The sequence below is a fragment of the Phycomyces blakesleeanus genome, assembly GCF_001638985.1.
Source record: "Phycomyces blakesleeanus NRRL 1555(-) unplaced genomic scaffold PHYBLscaffold_27, whole genome shotgun sequence".
Classification (NCBI taxonomy): domain Eukaryota; kingdom Fungi; phylum Mucoromycota; class Mucoromycetes; order Mucorales; family Phycomycetaceae; genus Phycomyces; species Phycomyces blakesleeanus.
The window spans coordinates 445,319-463,507 of record NW_017265160.1 but is presented as its reverse complement, the minus strand read 5'-3'; the positions used below and the strand labels follow the sequence as shown (position 1 = coordinate 463,507).

Sequence of the window (18,189 nt, the reverse complement as noted above, 5' to 3'; positions counted from 1 at the left end):
GTTGTCTTCGCTACACAACCATACAGAAAAACCAAAGTTATCTGGGGATGCATTAGTCACCAAAGCAAATGTGCTATTTGGTTCGACGAGAATTCTTATTCCTTGTCGTTTGGTGGGACCTCTTTGATTGATCTTGGTACGGAGCTGAAGGTTGCGAAGTGAAGAAGAATGAACCCAAGGATGTGTCTGGGGCCTGAGACCAAGATGCCGGCGAAACACAGCCATACGTTGCTCTACTGGGATAGTTTGCTGTGGTTTACGCTGGTCTACAACCTCAGCCATCATAGCGGCAACTACTTTGACGAGTTGATTGCACCATAAAATTGCTCTGTGATCACACCCTGTCCACACATTCGGAATTGCAGTTGTGAATACAGTCAAACCATGCGATTCAGGAACCCAGTCTGCCACACTTGCGGAATCCGAGTTTACGGTTGTGTCAAGACTGCCACCTGCTAGCGATATTACACTGACATCATTTAATGTTCCATTAGCATAACCTTCTTTCCAGAATGTCTCCATTGACCGATATAGCCTATCCAGTGTAGGATCCAGGACCAATGGGGCTGTGGCGTGTGGAGTAGCCAAGGTTATGATAGTGTTGATATTTCCTGGTTGATAATTTGGTAACGTAAACATGGTTCTTGCTACAATACCGCCCATAGAATGTGCCAGCACCATTACAGATGAAGCCGAAGGATAGAATTCAAGAATACGAGAGACTGCACTATTCAAATACTCCGCTTGATCCTGGAGTAATTGGCCGCTCAGGGCAGAAAACTCTTCATTAAGATCAACTAGATAGATTGATATACACAAATGATAAATTTATAAATTCATAAGTCAAGCACATTTGATTACCTGTGAAAATATCCATCGATGCACTTCCTTCATGAAGAGGAATTTCATAGTAGTAATGATTGGCTACTTGGGCCGCTATGGATCGCACTTGTTTGTAACTACCAGCATGTCCTGGGATAAAAAGAACGGGTACACCACTCAACTATGCGCACATCTCTTTAATTTTCATGGTTCCTATGAACGTGTTTTTTTACACGTATTTTAGTATCCTGTATATAATACATACATCTTCTCGATCAACGGTAACTTCACGATAAAGATAGAGTGTGTATTTTTCAGAGAGGCGAGAAACAACATTTGGAATTTGATGATACGATGGCCGAGCATAGGACATGCTACAAGCAGGCGGATCATAAGGATGATAGAATGCATCGAGGATGACATGAATTGCTAGGGCGCTCAACCCCATCAAGATGCACAGTATCCACTGTGTCTTGCTGAGACAAGTCATTTCTAATAAATAAGTAGGTAATTTGTAATAAAATACACTGGTAATATATGTATATGTACGCGGGTATTTGCGTGGGCGTGTTGCTTGTGAAAATATCTCTTTTTTTTTGTGTGGGCAAAATCTGTAGTTAAAAGTCTTGGTGCTTGGTAAACACAACCCCGCCAAATGTGCATCTTTGACGTCTTATTATTATTATTATTATTATTATTTTTTGGTTTTGTTTAATTCTTGGTACACCAATATTGTGTTACTTACACATATTAATTATTGAAAAGAGTACATATATATATGTTTACCTTAATAGAAGCTTATAGTGATTTCTTTTATACGACGTAAAGATCAAATTAATTCATTCCGCTTTTTGATCACTTTTATTGACCCGTTCATTTCTTCAAGTTAAATGCATTATGGTCTTTCTAAAACACTATATAATGTTCAAATGTGCATAAGATTATTACAGTAGCTATTGCAAGGTTTATTGGATCTAATTCCGTAAAATATACGTATAATACTCTCATACTTGAAGAAGAAGAAAATCGCTTTTCTGGAAAGAGTTGGGTTTTGATGCTAGACACGATTTTTATAACGTAGAGGAAAGAACCGTTTTATTTTATATAATGTTGAAGGGCAGTGTTTTTCCTGTTTTCGTTTTCTGGGATTTTGTTTGATAAATATAATTTACTACAGTTTTTCTACTTGAGAGTGAGACTATTCTCGAAAAATACATTGACAAATAATATTAGTGTCTAAAATGCCATGTATAGGTACTGTATACAGAATTATAAATTGGTGTTATGGCAAGTACTATACTCCAAAGATAAAGCCTTGCTTGAAAGCATAGTAAGTGAAAAGCTATTTATTTTACATTTATTGTCAATGAGATACAGATATACTACCATTAAAAAATATCTTTACCAAATGTGCCATGTTTTATTTTACTTTGAATAAAAGAGGTGCTTGTTTATAGACAAAAAAAAAAGAGCAAAAAATTGCACAGGGCAATAAAATAAGAACGATTCTCACAGGCAGTGTTAAAATTAATCAAAATATACTTTTATATAGGGGCATCAGGAATATATTCTACCTGCTCTCTAGCAGGGATGTTTTTTTTTGGCTTTGAGCATATTGTTCCTTTTTGAAAAAAGAAAATACATGGTGTGGACAGACTAAAAGATAGAATTTTTTGAGCAACTTTAACTAGCTAGGCTTCTTCTATTGTCACTCGGATTGAGAACAAGAGCATGTTTTTTATAGGAGAGATAAGCCACAGTTCCAAAGGGTTAGAAAGAACGCAATACAATACTATTTTTTTTTACATGATAGCAGAGTTGATACTATGAGCACAATTTTATCTAATATGCATTTGAACTATTATTTTTTGTAAAAATTGGTTTACCAAGGATAGGTCAAAAAAGGTGTACATTTTCTGGAAGTCTAGTATCATTAATCATGTGCTCTATGCTATACAATTTTCTTCCAGGTCTCTGCTCTCTCACCAAGTAATCCGTCTTTATAAGAAAAATGCATGTTTAGGGTATATATTTCTGTATGTGCTACGGGGTGTACTTAGAGGCGTATTTTGCAAAATCACCTACTAAAAGCATCCTTTTTTTTTACCGCAGTGTATGCACCCAAGTATCCTGCTCCTTATTGTCATGTAATGAGTTATAATAATAATTGGATGTCGATTCTTTTCCCCTCTAGAGTCTATTGTCATAGACCATAATATGATAATAGGTTAATTAACTCTTCCTTCATTTACTCTGTTAAACCGTTGTGTTTATATCTATTCACGTTCAATTCTGTATAGAAGCCTAAAAGTAGTATTTGATAACATGGACTTCCAACTATCAAATACACCTACTTGTAGTATCTAATAGTGTTCCTGGCTGCACTGAAGCCAAAAGAAAAAGAAAAATACTTTGTATGCGCATACTTGTGATGGCTTATATAGAAGTAAACTATAAACTTATAGAAATAGATATCTTTTTTTTTTAAAAAAAAAAGTATTGGATGACTATTGCTTTGATTCTTTTCAAAATATAGGAGTGCTGGTTAGAAAGACCTTGAAGACCTTCTGGCATGGGGGGGTTTGTCTAGACAATATGCTACATTTATGTGTGCTTCCATGTTCATCCCCCAGTAGCCTTACTTTAGCATTTATAACACTTCAATGAAAATAAATAAATAATTGAAGCATCAAAGTTATGGACATGTTAGAAGTACTAAATGATATACACAAGTATACATATATTGAAAATCGAGTATTTTACAGCTCATTAACATATTGACCAAAGAAAAATGGTAATTCTTTTTATGTGTATATATAAGAGCATATAGGATATAGAATAATATATACATCACTCAACGATTTATAATTATAAAATAAAGATAGTATTGGACGCAGTGTCGTTAGCTGTGGGATATATATTTACGTCACATACTGTTCTGTCAGATTGTCAATACAGTGTTTCTACTTGGGATTAGGGACCTTTGACACACCACATAAAATATCTTCCATGATATAAAAAGATGATATAAAATTTATTATCCAATCATCTTTTGATACCTTTTGTTGTTAAACTAACGATGTCATAAAACCTGAAATAATATATATATATGTTTTGAAGTAAGCTTATAAAGAAGCCCACATTACCCAAACATAAGCTTTTTTCTTTCTCTTTATTTACGCAAGAATCTTACTTGTACCAATAGTAGTCAACAGTGTTTTAGCTTTAATGTCTAGAAAGTTAATCAGTTATAATAATCCTATGGCAAAATGTAACAAACTTTGGATTGCATTAATTGTATGTTTTTATGTTTATGAGCTTAGGAAATTAACATGTCTGATAATTGAAATATCACACATTTTGACCGTGTATAGACGTGTTGGAACTAAAACGTGAGACCATATAAAATGATATATTTGGTTAAATGTTTCCAAAAAAAATTGTATGATGTTGTCCAAGGTCCCTAAATATCAAGTAAAAACACTGTAATAATTTCTGGTCGTAATGTTTTGGAAAAGAACCCATCAAGATAAGGGAGTCAAAAAGTACTCATTAGAAATAGAAACGAATTAAATTGGGGAGACAGAAGGAGCTCCTTCATATATAGAGAAATAAAGAGAAAGAGATAAAGAGATAGATAGATAGAGATATGAGGGTTGAAGTACACAGTTTAAAAAGAGAGAGTTTTTTTTTTAAAAAAAAAAAGCAAAAAAAAAGAGATAGAATTAAAAAAAAAAAAAAGAGAAATAGGGAAATAATTACTTCATTAGGGAACAGTATTGGTTTCACGGAGAGCCCGTTCTTCTTCTAATTGGAGCTGAAGGGACTCTACCATTTTCAAGAGATCTGTATAGTCTAGATCATCTGTTTGAACTTGTGCATGCCGTATCCTTACAGACCTTCGCTTAATGACTTGGGGTGGCAAGGGGCGATGTTGAGGGTTTTCGGATAGATCGGAGCAGACGGACATGGCGCGATGGGAATGCATCGCTGCCGCAATTGCAGCAGAGGCCACTGCTGCCGGCAATGGGTTCGGGCGCAGGGGTCGGAGTGAGGTTGAAGAGGTCGGTGAAGGGGCAGCGAGGGGTGGCATAGGGAAGTGGAGGTCGCTCAACGAAGTCGATGACGGTAGCCGCGGTGATGCTACATAAGGCAAACTAGGCACTGGAGGAGGAGGAGCTATGGATGATTCTTTGTCGCTCATACTGTAAATCCCCGAGTCTCGCAGAGTTGGTCTCGGTTCAGAGGAAGTTGTTGGGCAGTAGACTGGCAAGGGAATATGGTTGCGACGTTCGCCTCCAATACCACCTCCCCCTCCGGCTGGAGGTTTGAAGGAGGGTCGCTTACGCAATTTGTTCAATAATCTTGACGCTCGACTGCTGCTCGGATTTGATGAACAATCTTTTTTATCAAACTCTTCTGGCCCTGTTGTCGCAAGAAACTTTGCCAGCCCAAGTGTGGTTTGGCCAGGCTCATGGACGCTATCGTCGTCAGTCATGAAACTAATGTCATCATCATACAGGTCTTCTTCGTCAAAGAAAGTAACCGTCTTGGGTCTTTGTTGTTGGCGCTGGCCAAAAGATTTCGGCGTAATAGTCTTAAGCATGGTGAAATGTTGGACGTAAGTGTAGCCATACACAGAGCACACTTTGGGTGCAAAAGGATGTCAAGAGCAAACCAAATGGAATAGAAACCAAAAGGGTCCATTCCTGGAGAATGAACAATAAATCCCAAACACCACTACCACCCCTTTCTCAACCCTTCCTAAACAGAAAACTAAAAGCACGCTCTTTAACCTCCAAATAATATCCATGCCTTTCTTGACCCCTAGATATTACCCTTGTGGTCTTGACTCGCAGCGCAACATTTGTTTATTAACTCCATTTTCTATTCAATGAATAATAATCTTGGAAAATTAAAAAGAACAAGACTCCTGATTCTTTACAAGATGTGCATGAAAGGTCTGCATTAAAACCTTGGCTTAAACTGGCAAAGTACTTGTATTTACATACATATTCAATGGATTTACATTACAGTAAACATTTAATTTTCTTAATTTAGTTATCATAATATGTATAATTATATATATATGTATGTGTGTATGTGTGTATGTGTGTGTGTATGTATATATATATTAAAAGCTATTCCATTATATAATTTACAAAGAGGTAAGTCTCCCAGTGACTTTTAGATCATTAAATCATATATACACTACATGTATCGTACTCCATCTCCTTCCGTTCTCTATGACTCTTTAGTCTCAAATTTTTTTTCCAAACTCGTCTTTTCAGACGCCTGTTTGACTGGATTTGGTCGGCGTGTCGATCGATCTTCACGACGGCGAACAGCTAATCCAGAAGCACCTGGCAGAACAATGCCCTGTCTTTGAGATGACGATCGTGCCACTTTTGGTAAAGAGAGTACTGTCGTTTCCGCTTCATTTTCTCCTTCTGTTGTCGTCGGTATTGTTGTTTTCGTAGGTACTGCGGTTACCAAGGGTTGAGCAGCTTGCTTCCACTTACGCCAGCCTTCAAAATCAATTAAGGCTTGCATACAACCCCATTCCATAATCTTCTGCTCGAGCCATTCGAGACTAACAGGTTTGGTCAAGAAATCATTACAACCTGCTGCAAGCGCGGCTTGTCTGTCAGACTCAAGAGATGATGCCGTTAGTGCTACAATAATCACCGGTGATCTGAATGGTGAAGGTGGAGGTGGGAGAACTTGCAAGCTTCCTGGAGTCATAGATTCTGACCCCTCGAGTGAAAGAGTATCTGATAAAGTACTGTCGTGGCTCTGTTGATGATGAAAGGAGGGAATGGTTGGTAGTACTCCGATCTTTTGCTCCTTTTCAATGGATCTTATTGTTTTTGTTGCATCGATACCACTCATTACTGGCAACTGGATATCCATCTAGGTTATATATTTATATATAAAATGAATATTCTGTAAACGCAAATATATTGAATTCTTACCAGAACCAAGTGAAATCCACCCTTCTTCCATTTGTCCACTGCTTCCCTACCATCGCTGGCCACCTCATACTTGATCTTGTGTTTTTTCATCCAAGTTGACAGAATAGCTTGGTTGATCATGTTATCTGTTTTCAAAAAATTATCGATTGGTTACTCTTACAGTCATTGTCACTATTGTTAAATAACGATCCGTCTTACCTTCAACAATTAACACCTTGATCGGTGGGCTTGATACACCAGATCCCTTTCCCTTGTCTTTCTTTTTGCGATTGCTAATCTTGAATCGCATTGATTTTTTGGTAGGCACCTTGGCTGTAGTCTGGGCAGCTTCGATTGTCTGGGTATTATTAGCTACCAAACTAACGACAGAAGCATCTCCTAGTTGACCAGAATTGTGGTTACTACTACCGGTGCTTTTGGCGGGACTAGATACAACAGTGGTAATTTTCAAACTGTTGTTGTTATTGGTTGTATCATCTTCCATTAAAGGTGCTATTGTTTGCTTGAGAGGACTGCCGACAGTAGGAGATCCCTGTCCATGTATATGTCCTGAAATTTGCCCTGAATTGGTGGATCCTATAGTCACATAATCCGATGCCATGTCACTCGCAGCAAGTGCACGACGACCAGGAGAAACAAATGGTCCACTTTGGGCGCGTGCATGCCTTTTCCCTGAACTAGACTGGTGCATAGGTTCAAAGAAATAGTTTCCCTTTTCAAATCCAGCATCAGGCACAAGACCAACTGATGTTGTGAACAATCCACCACTATTGGCCATAGCACGACGTTGGAGTTCTGAAGGTGGAGACCCTGCACCCGCACTCCCGCCACTGACTCCACTGACTCCATCGCCACCGATCATTTCATTTGTGGCGGAACCGTCTATCTCCGTCCCTATGGCGTTAAGATCAGGTATGCGCGTATTAACATCATCTTTCTCAGGAACTGGTGTTGACATTCCATGTGCGCTCACAAGTGCATGAGAAGGAGAAGTAGCAATGGGTAAAAATTGAGGTTCTACAATCGCATTGTTCCATGCTGTGTGGATTGCCGTCAAGAATCGACGTGGGCCAGCTGGCTTTGGTACAACTACAACGCGTGGCATAGAGAATGGAAGTTGATGTTGGCTCGCCCCAATATACACTTGCAGGATGCTACGTACGTCCCGGTAATTGTGTAAGGAAGTGAAGAAGATTATACCAGTCGTACCCTGATGGAAGAAGTTGTGGGGCATCTGTGTTTTGTGTTTACGTCTACTCTGTTGGTGGTGAGCTTGTAAAGTGGATGATGAAGCAGGTGGCTGTGAGCGGAATTCGTTCAATTTAGCCTTGAGCGTAGCAGCATCATCGTCTATCAGGATAAATGCAGGTGGTATAGCCCGAATGTTGTCTTCTTCAAGAGCAGGGGATGGTACTTGTGAAGAAGTGTTCGATCTTTGAGAAGTAGCTGAATGGTTTGAATGGAGAGATCCAGAAGGTGAAACAGATTTAGGAATTTGTGTTTGTGAAGAGCCCGAATTCGCGCTAGATGACTCGATGCTGTCATGCGATACTGAGGTATCAACGCTTTCTGGTTCCATCACCGTATCGTCCCAATGAGATATGGGGATGTGACTAATGTCAGTATTCCAACTCGCCAAACAGCTTGTCAGATGCTTTGCAAACACGCTCTTCTCAGGTGCATGGAGAACCAGCTTCACGCCCTTGAGTTGACCAATAAAACCGACAAGTTCACCAAGGGTCGGCTCACGTGAATATTGAAGACTACTCAAATTTCGCTCAAGAGGTCGTTCAAAAGAGTTTCCAGGACTAGTTCCTTCAAGAGTTACTTCAAATCGTGTTTTCTGTTTACCCAAATCCTCTACTACCAATTCGCCTCCAATGTACTGAATAAGTCGTGTTGTCAGGTTTGGATTAGGCAAAAGGGTTGCCTTCAATCCGGGTGGAATCGCAGGTGATACTGTGTGAATAATCTCAAATGTCACTTTGAGTCCTGTGTCCACGGAAACGATATTAAGGCCAAGCTCGATACATGCGCCAGGAGTACTTCCTTCAAGAATATTGCGCAATAACTAAAATAGACAAGGTTGGTTCTGAAAACTTCAGTACCAATCATTTCATGAAAAATGATATCAATACTTACACTAATAAGAGTGTGCTGAATAGCATCTTCATCTCCTAATATTGTGGCGTGATGAAGAACATTATCTGAATGGTAGATAACAAATCCCACATCCAATTGGGATGCCATTCCTGCAATAGCGTCACCTACGCTCTGGACCATTTCTCCCACATCAAATGAAAGTTGTACACTGCTCTGCAGATGTTTATCATCGGAATCAACCCGTGTATTTTGGCGGACGAGTTGTGATAGTAGCTGTAGGTGTGCGCTCATGTGAAATACCTGGCGTATTGTGGTATGGATTGCTGTCACACTTGCTACTGGTACGGGAATTGAGCATGCATTCAATAACTCGTGCGTGTTGGTCAACAAACTTGATGGCGAGAACTGTTCGAGTGTTGTTAATACCATCAAGGCTGCATCTTGGATCTCTTCGGTTATTGTTTTTATAAAGGTTGTCTGCTCTTGCGTGTATTTTTCAAGATGTTCATTGACATGGCTCTGTGCGTCTTGCTGTTTAACTGTGTAATGATCCTGTACCGACTTTCGGCCTTGAAAGTTTGCTGACCATAATCTTTGTAATCCATAAAATAAGACTGCGATGATAAGATTGTTTCCGACTGTAACCCATTCGTAAGTAGAATAGTGAGAGTAATGATAATAATGGTAGTTATTATAATGATAGTTTGACAATGTTTGAATAAATCCAGTTGCAATAGCACCAAAATAACCCAATTGAAGAGTTCTTTGATCTTTTTTATTGTGCAATAATATCCAGACAACGTAAATAGCCCAGCCAACGACAGGTATTGATACTAGTAGTCCACCAGATGTTGTTGCTCTCACAACATATACGGCATTACCAAGACACAGTGCACTTACTACAAGAGCTAGATGTTTGATCTCTTGGAGAATTGGTTGATCTTGCAGATGAAAGCTGTGCTCGGGTAAGGTGATCTGGTTTGATTCAGAAACGAACCTCGGTGTAAATTCTGATGACCATGCTGAACGTAAATTCACTAAGCTTGGTCGACTGGAATGTTGGTTTTTTTTTCGGGACATGCTTGCTAAGGTGTGTACTGGAGGATGATCCTTTGACGGCGCAAATGAATCTCGGGAAGATTCTGATTTATTTGGCTCTTGAACATTTTGAGAATGTTCATCTGGTAATGAGCTCATTATATGACAATAAAAGGAAATTAGCACGAATGATATGAAAATAAATAAAGGAGATTGATGCTGTATAAAGAAGAATATGTTACAGCCAGAAGATGTACATATAAAGCTAGCGTCTGGGGTAGAGAAAGGGAGTTATTAAATGAGGTTTTTTTTTTTAAAAAAAAAAGGAATGTGTAAAGAATGATCCAAGGCAAAAAGGACAAAGTCTTTGAAGAAGCGAAATGAGAAAAATCTAATCGAATGAAAAAAGGGGTCCCTGTGGTAGAGCGGGGTTCCAAGGACGTCATGCACACCATCATTTTTCTACTTGTCAGAGATACTATGTGTATTGATGTATACAATCGTCATTAGATAGCTTCAGCTTAAAAGACGTATTATTGGTCTAATAGCTTGGCGTTTTAATGATCCTTGGCAAGTACCATATCCTTGTTCTTGTTCATATAGATGACCACGGTATTACGTAATTTAACAATAAGTACGAGCAATACGAGAAAATGGTATCATTTATATCCACAATATAAAATAGTAAAAAAGCCTAATTTATTACGGCAATCAAAAGGAAAGGAACAAAAATTGTGACTTATTCAGTAATATATTTGATTATATTTTGCTTGTAAACAATATTTGACAAGGAAACTTCTACCAGGAGTAAATGATAATAGCGATATCAATAAGAAAACAGAAAGAGCGGCTGCAGATTTAGTACAATATGTACATGTATATAGCATAAAGGAGATGAAACCTTAAAGCCTAAAAAGAGGCGGGATAGGTATCCACGTATTTACATCTTCATGCTCAACTCCTTTATACCCTTTTAGAAGATAAAAGAAAAAGGAAAACTCCCCCTTTTATCTTTGCTTAAATTTAATATATTGGGGTAAAGGGCAATATTACAAGGGTCGTGTGTATATATGCGCGCGTGTGTGGATGAGTTTGTGTGTTTATTGGTGTTTAGCTCCAAATACTTAATACCAGGGAAATCCTGATTTTAGCTTTCAAGTATCTAATTAATACCAATATTTTCTCGCATAAAGGCATCTGAAGAAGGCTCGCGTCCCAAAAAGTCTTTCAGAAGATCCATGCCGTCCTTGCTGCTACCTTTTTCAAGAATACACTTACGGTAAGAATAGCCTACTTCAGGGGACAGGGTGTTCTCCTCAAACTTGCTATAGAACATGTCACTTGAAAACACCTTTGACCACATGTAGCCATAATAGCCTGCATCATAACCACCCATTATATGGCTACCAAGAAATAAACGCATAAGTAAACTCGTGGTAGCTCAGTTTTCTGGCTAACACTACTCACCCAAATGCAGCCTGACCACAGCTTCCTTCAGGTGCTGCAATCAAAGAAACCTTTTCACGGAGGTCATTGTAAAGCTTATTGCTGTCCAAATTTTCATCTTTTGAAATAAAAAACCAAATATTTGTTAGTCTCCCGTAAACAATTCGATCCATTATAGTTACCATCTGAAGTGTGGAGTTCCATATCAAAGATACCAAAGAAGAGTTGGCGTAAGTTTGAAATGGCTGCATTGACGTTCTTAGACTTGATAATCAGGTCAATCATTTCATCCGAAATTGGCTCTCCAGTCTCAAAATGAGAAGACAAGTACTTTAGAGATTTAGAGTCGTAGCACCAGTTCTCAAGCATCTGTTTTTTTATAGAGAATAAATAAGTATATTTTACATTTGTATTATTTGTTTTTGCTTTACTTACTTGAGAAGGTGCTTCAACAAAGTCACCTTCAACGGAAGTGCCATGGAATCGGGCGTACTTTGTACGACTGCAAAGATGGTGCATGACATGACCCTATTAAAAAAGAAATGAATACAAAATATCCTTTTAAAATTATTTAAGGGTACGGATAATTTACCAATTCGTGGAAGAGAGTTACGACTTCTTCATGTTTCAACAAGGAAGGTTTGTCAGCAGTACTAAGAAAAAACAAAATTTTAGGTATAAAGAATTCAACTAAACAAAACATCTATATATACATACGGCTTAGTGAAGTTGGCCACCATTGCGGCAATTGGGGCTACACGTTCACCATCTTCCTTGATATAAGAAGGCTGGAATGGGAAGCAGGCAGCGTGGGGATCTATGATACCTTATCAGAAAAACTATCCTATTGTGTGAAGCCAAAGATAAAGACTTACATTTGCTGTCACGAGGGAACAGGTCGAGGTACATGTAACCAGAAAAGCTCTTGTCCTCCACATCATCCCAGCACTCGAACAACTGAACATCTTCATGCCACACCACAGCCTTGTCACTTGGTACTTTAACAAAACGCAGACCCAAGACCTTTGCATAAATTTCAAGCATTTCTTTATGTAAAAAAGTGTGTTTTTTGATTAAATATATATATATATACGCGTGTGTGTGTGTTTTATCAATACAATATTTACTTACTCTGGATAGTTGGCTCCAAGCTAAAGTATTTCTTTATCTGTTCTTGGTCAACAGAATACTTTTTCTCAAGAAGGATACGCTCATAATAGCTGGTGTCCCAAGAGTTTATCTTGCCATCAAAAGGCTCATTGCGCAGAGCTAAATGAGAGAGAGAGAGAGAGAGAGAGAGAGAGAGAGAGAGAGAGAGAGAGAGAAAGTATTTGTTAATAAATAATATCGCTGGTGTAACAGAAAAATAAGGTTTCTTTAAAGTTTACCTTTCTCTTCCTCCTTAAGGTTTTTGAGAATCTCAATTTCCTTGATACCAGCCTCTTTTAAGCGAGTGGCTAAATCGTCTACAAACTAAAGTACCAGCCAAGAAACGTTAAACCTAGTAATACATGCGTTTTGATGTGTGTACGTGTGTGTAGGGAGCTTACGTTACGAACTGATTCGACTGACTTGGCCATCTTGACCTCGAGAACATAGGCAGCATGAGACTTGTAACCAAGGATCTAAACCAGATTATCTCAATCGTAAGCACCTTGTTTTTGTACAGTGTTTTCTGTCGTTGGTATACCTTTGCACATTCTCTACGAATTTTGACAGCCTAGAGAATTGTTGAGATTATTAGCTGGTAGTCAAAATAAAAAGAAAACTAAGCCTTTGAATTATTGGCCTTGCTCCTTACTTCATCCAGAAGAGCAACGTTCTCACGGTTACGCGACTCAAAAGCAGTCATGTGGACCTTGCGGGTATTTTCGTTCTTGCACAGTTTCAGCACTAAAAGAAGAATATACTTGATGAATATGGGACTCAAAATAAAACAGAATAAACAATATTTTTATACTTACATGGGCGGACATCTACATATATTATAGTTAATCAAAACATCAACTTTTGTATGTGTTTAACATTACTACAAGATCTTACCAGGATATCTATAGGGAAGCATGTCAGAATTCATCTTTTTTTTTTGGTAATCAAAGTCTCTTAAACAAGTACTTACTTCATTGTCAAGACATATTTCTTGACGCCATCTTCTTCTCTTGTATCCAAACCACCTTTAATACATATTGGTAAGCTATCTTTTTATGAATTCAACAACTAACTTGAGCTGAAAACTTACCAATAAAATCGTCATCCAAACCCTCAAGTTCATCCTATTTAAATTAATAAAAAATCAATACACATGTCCTGACCAATCCACACTGTTCTTTTTCTGCTCTTTTGTGAGACTTGCCTTTGTAAAAGTAATGCTGCTGCTCTCACGACTCCAATTCTTCATATACTCGATGCAGACTTCACTTAAACGCTTGCGGAGCTCCTTAAATTCATCACGCTTCTCTTGAGAGAGATGGAGACCATTGCGGCGGAAGCTGGTTTCCATCTTCTTCAACATGCGTGCGTCCTCGTGATCGAGGGTACTAAGGTCTGTCTTGTTAATGAATTCTTGGATAACTTCGTAGAGATCATGACGCATGGTCTGCTCGATGCTAAATTCTTCGTATTTCTTTTCGGCCTCAACGGATGCCTCACGCACAACAGCATCGGGTGAGATCTGAGAGAGTGAGCTAGCCAGCTGGATTTTTCCTGTAGAAATAATCCCAATTCGCAAACGCGTCAATTTCACTTTATTTCTCAAAGGTTTCCGTGAAAGTTTACCCCCGTATTATTCTTTAAATTTACCTGACAAATTGTTCTCAATACGAGCCAGAGGAACAACAATAGTCTCATAGGTTTGTTCTTCAGGTTTCAAGGCAGCAATGGCGTTGTTAGTTGCAAGCTCTTCCTCAATCACGGAGGCAATGATGTTAGCGACTTGGTCATCAGTGATACTAAAGTCAAGAGCAGGCTGAGGAGCAACGCGTGTCATGATGAGCAGTAATAGGAGTACAAAAAAAAAGAGATAGAGAGAGAACAAGTCTTAATTCTTTGAAAGGGCATACAAAAAGAGCACTCTTATAACGGGGTTCTTTGTAAGTGACGGTCACGACAAACTCGTCCTGCCTTTCTTGGCAAGAAAATCGTAAAGGGCAATTTTCTTGGCTGGATTCTACTACAAACCTTACACAACCTGATCATGGACTCGATAATATAGTGTGTAAGCTTTGGATTGGTCTGTAGCCTATCGGAATCATCTGGTCTATTAGGAGTGATATCTGATGAAGTAGAATCTAGAGAAATATATTCAAGCTGGGAAAAATTAAACTAAAAGCTAAATAAGGAATAAATAGCCTTTTTGTAATTCTGGGCATTACTGTGTTACAATATTTGTAAGGCTGCAAATGGATATAATCACTACTGAGCATCCTTGCTCTTCTATTGATTCCGTATGCCCGGAGAGAAGTCTATAGGCACAATTGACCCACAATGTATGATTGCATGGTCCCTAAGTAGCCCCAGTTGAACACCCATACACACACACATCATTTATCACGCCATTAGAGCTGGGATGTAAGGGGTCCTACTTGTCAGATAACCCAGAAAATGGATACTAGCTTACCAGTATATGGTGAATAATTCTCTTTTGAAAAATGCCTTTACAGAATCTAATTCGGATTATTAGTTGGCTTGGCTTATTTGTTATACGGAAGATTTTAACATCTAAAAACTGCATACAAAAGCCTTATTCGATTCAAATCTCTTTCCTTTAATACAAAAAGGAACCTACGATACAGTATTTGTCAGTGATCCTCATAAGTGTACATACATAATTTGTCATCGAGTCTAAAGCGCTAAGTATATATTGTCCTTATATAGCTATTGGCTATGTATTTTTTTGTGACAGACTCATAAAAGAAAAACAAATGTTATGGGATATAACTTGATTATACGACTTGATTATTAATCCTTCAGTTTCGGAAATTTTTACTCGTACCTGAGAATCCTTAATAATTCTCCATTTAAGCTTATCCTAATACTACATTACTCGAATATCTTGTTTATTTTCTATTTAAACTCTTCTAATACAGTTTAAAATGGTCAATAATTAATTATATATTCTATTATTTTAAACTACTGCACAAAATGCGTATGTAATATAGCCGTTTTGGTCTTTCATTTTTTTTAATAAATAGTTTATGTATTCATTTATTCATTCGTATACCAATAAATCTTTTTTTTTTACTTGAACTTTGAACTTTGCACCTTAATCCAACTCACAGCTTTAGGAGAAAATCTACATTTTTATAAGGTACAAATAAGTTTAATAATTTATGAAGCCCAAATAAAACACGGAGGAAAGGAAGAATCGATCGAGCCAATTAGTTGTTGAATAAAGAATTTAAAGATTGATACTTGTCAAATAGGAAAGAAAGAAAGAAAGAAAGAAAAACGTGCTGATCTAATATTATTTAAAGAGCTTCAATTCATAAACCAATATTCCTTTATATGGTCAAAGAGAGAACTTATTGAGCACCTTTCCTATCCAAGTATTAATTTTTTTTTAAAAAAAAAGATACACTTGTGTGTCAATATTTAGTGAGTCAATACTCGATATCGAAAAGGATGTTTAGTTGTATGAGTAAACATTTAAAGGTTAATAAGGTACAAACCAGTTGTGAATATGGACCCAAAATGATCGACAGATGATATGCTGTTCTGTGCTGTTCTGTAATGTGTATGAAAATGATAGGGCTGATCAGCAAGGAGCCCTCACAATAAACCAATTTACACAAGCCAAAGGGGCTTTGAGAACCAGTACTTGTTTGTAAGATATAGTTTATTGTATCTACAAATGTGCCTATGTATAGGTATATGTTGGTTGGTGTGTATACTTGAATATCCAGCAGCGATGAATGCGTGTTACAGGTCACGATATTATTTATCATTATAAGAATATATGTCTGTTATCATACTCAAAAATTAACATATTTATTTTAATTGAACCTTAAATATCGGTAACACGCAGAAAAAGGGAATATGTTGCTAAACAGTATCAAAAGTGTATATCAGTGTATGTATATGCTCCATTTATTGTACCAGTAGAGTGTTTTAATATAATATTGTTGATTTTGTATGTATATACTATAATGGAGTTCGATGATTCTTCTCTAGTATACTCTCCTTATTCGTTAAAGAGTAAAACACCCCTCCTACTTTCTCTGGACAGCATTAAACCAATAAGATCTATCAAAAGTGTTTCAATATTTTAGAGTATATATATATTCCTATATATTTCCTAAGAAAAAGAAAGCTCTTGATTTCAATACAGATAATCAACTTTAGCGCATAACTGATGGCGAATTGCCTTTTGATTTAAAAAAAATCGAATAAAGGGTCAAACAAACCCTATGAACTCTTCGTATCTCCAATCTGAACTTATATATGTCCTTAACACCAGAAACAGTCATATTGACATCTTTTTTTAAGACCAGTTATCATTTTTCAAAATAAAGATGCATAACAGCCAAAGCTCAATAGGGGATTTCAACAGTCATTCAAGCTTTTAAACTTAAGCTTTTGAGTTTAAATTTGAGAAATAATTGGCTGAAATGAGTCTATAACCATTAAAAAAAAAAGATTAAAACACTTAAATTTTGTTCGAGAGTTTTAATTTTTTAATAAATCCTTGATGCAAATATCTGTGTCTCTTTCAATACTACTTTAAGCTTATATCCTATTATCACAATACCTAATAGAACTGAAAGAAGTATTTAGGGTACTCGAAAACACTTAGTAACTCTTACGTATTATTGGTTACTGCTTTAAAACTCAAGGCTTAAATTTTAAAGGACTGTTGAAACCCCCTAATATTCACGTAAAATGACTTTTTGGATTAAAAACCAAGATAATGATAATTGAATATCACCCTAAGCCTAACTGCTAGAAGTATCAAAGTTACAAGTCCTTCAAATTAATCATATTAATATTATTATTCAATTTCTATGATAAAAGGCTTGAGGAAGGTTTGCAAGCAATACAATGGTTATACACACCCACACATATTCTCAGTAAGTTTTAGTGATAGGCACACAAAATTCGGAACAACGAATATAAAACGCCAATACAGATATAAGAAACTAAATCTTATTTTGATGTATTTGCAAGATGCTACCGAAATGATCAATACCTTTAGGCAGCTCTCCTTAATATATATAGCATTATATTTATCTGGCTGATTACGTACTATATTCTCATGCGTCAAAGTAACATATGATATATAAAAGAAAAGGTCTATAAAAGACAGCACAATTGACAGGCAAGAATTTTTAAACTCTACATACATTTGGTCTTTACTCTTGTAAGTAATCTATTAACTGACCTGCAGCATATATACTTATTCAATATCTTAGTATATCACTACAAATTGGCACTTTCGAAAGTACTGCCCAAGCCTCATATCTCTGGTCCATTGTGGATTAGAATACAATGAACGAAGCTACCCCATTCCTAGCCCTTACTGTCAAGGCATCAATAAAGACAACAGGGTGGAATCCAGAGTTCCTTTGACCCCTACAAGTCCTTGTCGCTAAATTCCACACAATTGTCACCCACACCTTCGCACTAAGCAAGCACATTTTCTTTGCCGAGCTGGTACTTGACCCATTCTTTGGCCTCAATGGATGGATTAATCAGCCCTTTTTTGTCAAGGTGTTTCTTTCTTTAATCGACCGGAACACTGACTCCTCCCGAATAGCAGAAAGAACAAGGCTGAACTGTAAGCTCATTTCCCGCCACATCAACACCTATA

General features: G+C 37.3%; 4 protein-coding genes across 4 annotated transcripts; all 4 read right to left on the bottom strand.

Annotated features, from left to right (window-relative positions):
* Window positions 1–83: 83 nt before the first annotated feature.
* PHYBLDRAFT_127912 (hypothetical protein) lies at window positions 84–1,406 on the bottom strand (the record flags this gene model as incomplete). Its single annotated transcript, XM_018429195.1, has 3 exons — window positions 1,088–1,406; window positions 862–1,003; window positions 84–797 (listed from the first exon to the last, which is right to left on the bottom strand). Coding segments are annotated over exons 1-3 (1,080 nt in total), but the record flags the coding sequence as incomplete, so codon positions are not given.
* Window positions 1,407–4,588: 3,182 nt separating this feature from the next.
* PHYBLDRAFT_173837 (hypothetical protein) lies at window positions 4,589–5,428 on the bottom strand (the record flags this gene model as incomplete). The annotated part of the gene is made up of 1 exon (XM_018437118.1): window positions 4,589–5,428. One exon carries the CDS (start codon window positions 5,426–5,428, stop codon window positions 4,589–4,591), a length of 840 nt encoding a protein of 279 aa, XP_018285966.1.
* Window positions 5,429–6,066: 638 nt separating this feature from the next.
* On the bottom strand, window positions 6,067–10,097 carry PHYBLDRAFT_68295 (hypothetical protein; the record flags this gene model as incomplete). The annotated part of the gene is made up of 4 exons (XM_018441924.1): window positions 6,067–6,735; window positions 6,798–6,922; window positions 6,996–8,868; window positions 8,940–10,097. The coding sequence occupies 4 exons, from the start codon at window positions 10,095–10,097 to the stop codon at window positions 6,067–6,069; spliced, it is 3,825 nt and encodes a 1,274-aa protein (XP_018285965.1).
* A 915-nt stretch (window positions 10,098–11,012) lies between these two features.
* PHYBLDRAFT_178280 (hypothetical protein) lies at window positions 11,013–14,403 on the bottom strand. Its single transcript, XM_018437970.1, has 18 exons — window positions 14,184–14,403; window positions 13,738–14,087; window positions 13,624–13,657; window positions 13,504–13,558; window positions 13,428–13,435; window positions 13,349–13,360; window positions 13,186–13,277; window positions 13,075–13,104; window positions 12,935–13,009; window positions 12,773–12,857; window positions 12,516–12,653; window positions 12,260–12,430; window positions 12,102–12,201; window positions 11,977–12,037; window positions 11,820–11,912; window positions 11,567–11,753; window positions 11,406–11,502; window positions 11,013–11,341 (listed from the first exon to the last, which is right to left on the bottom strand). Exons 1-18 carry the CDS (start codon window positions 14,368–14,370, stop codon window positions 11,101–11,103), a joined length of 2,016 nt encoding a protein of 671 aa, XP_018285964.1. The 5' UTR covers window positions 14,371–14,403; the 3' UTR covers window positions 11,013–11,100.
* Window positions 14,404–18,189: the final 3,786 nt, after the last annotated feature.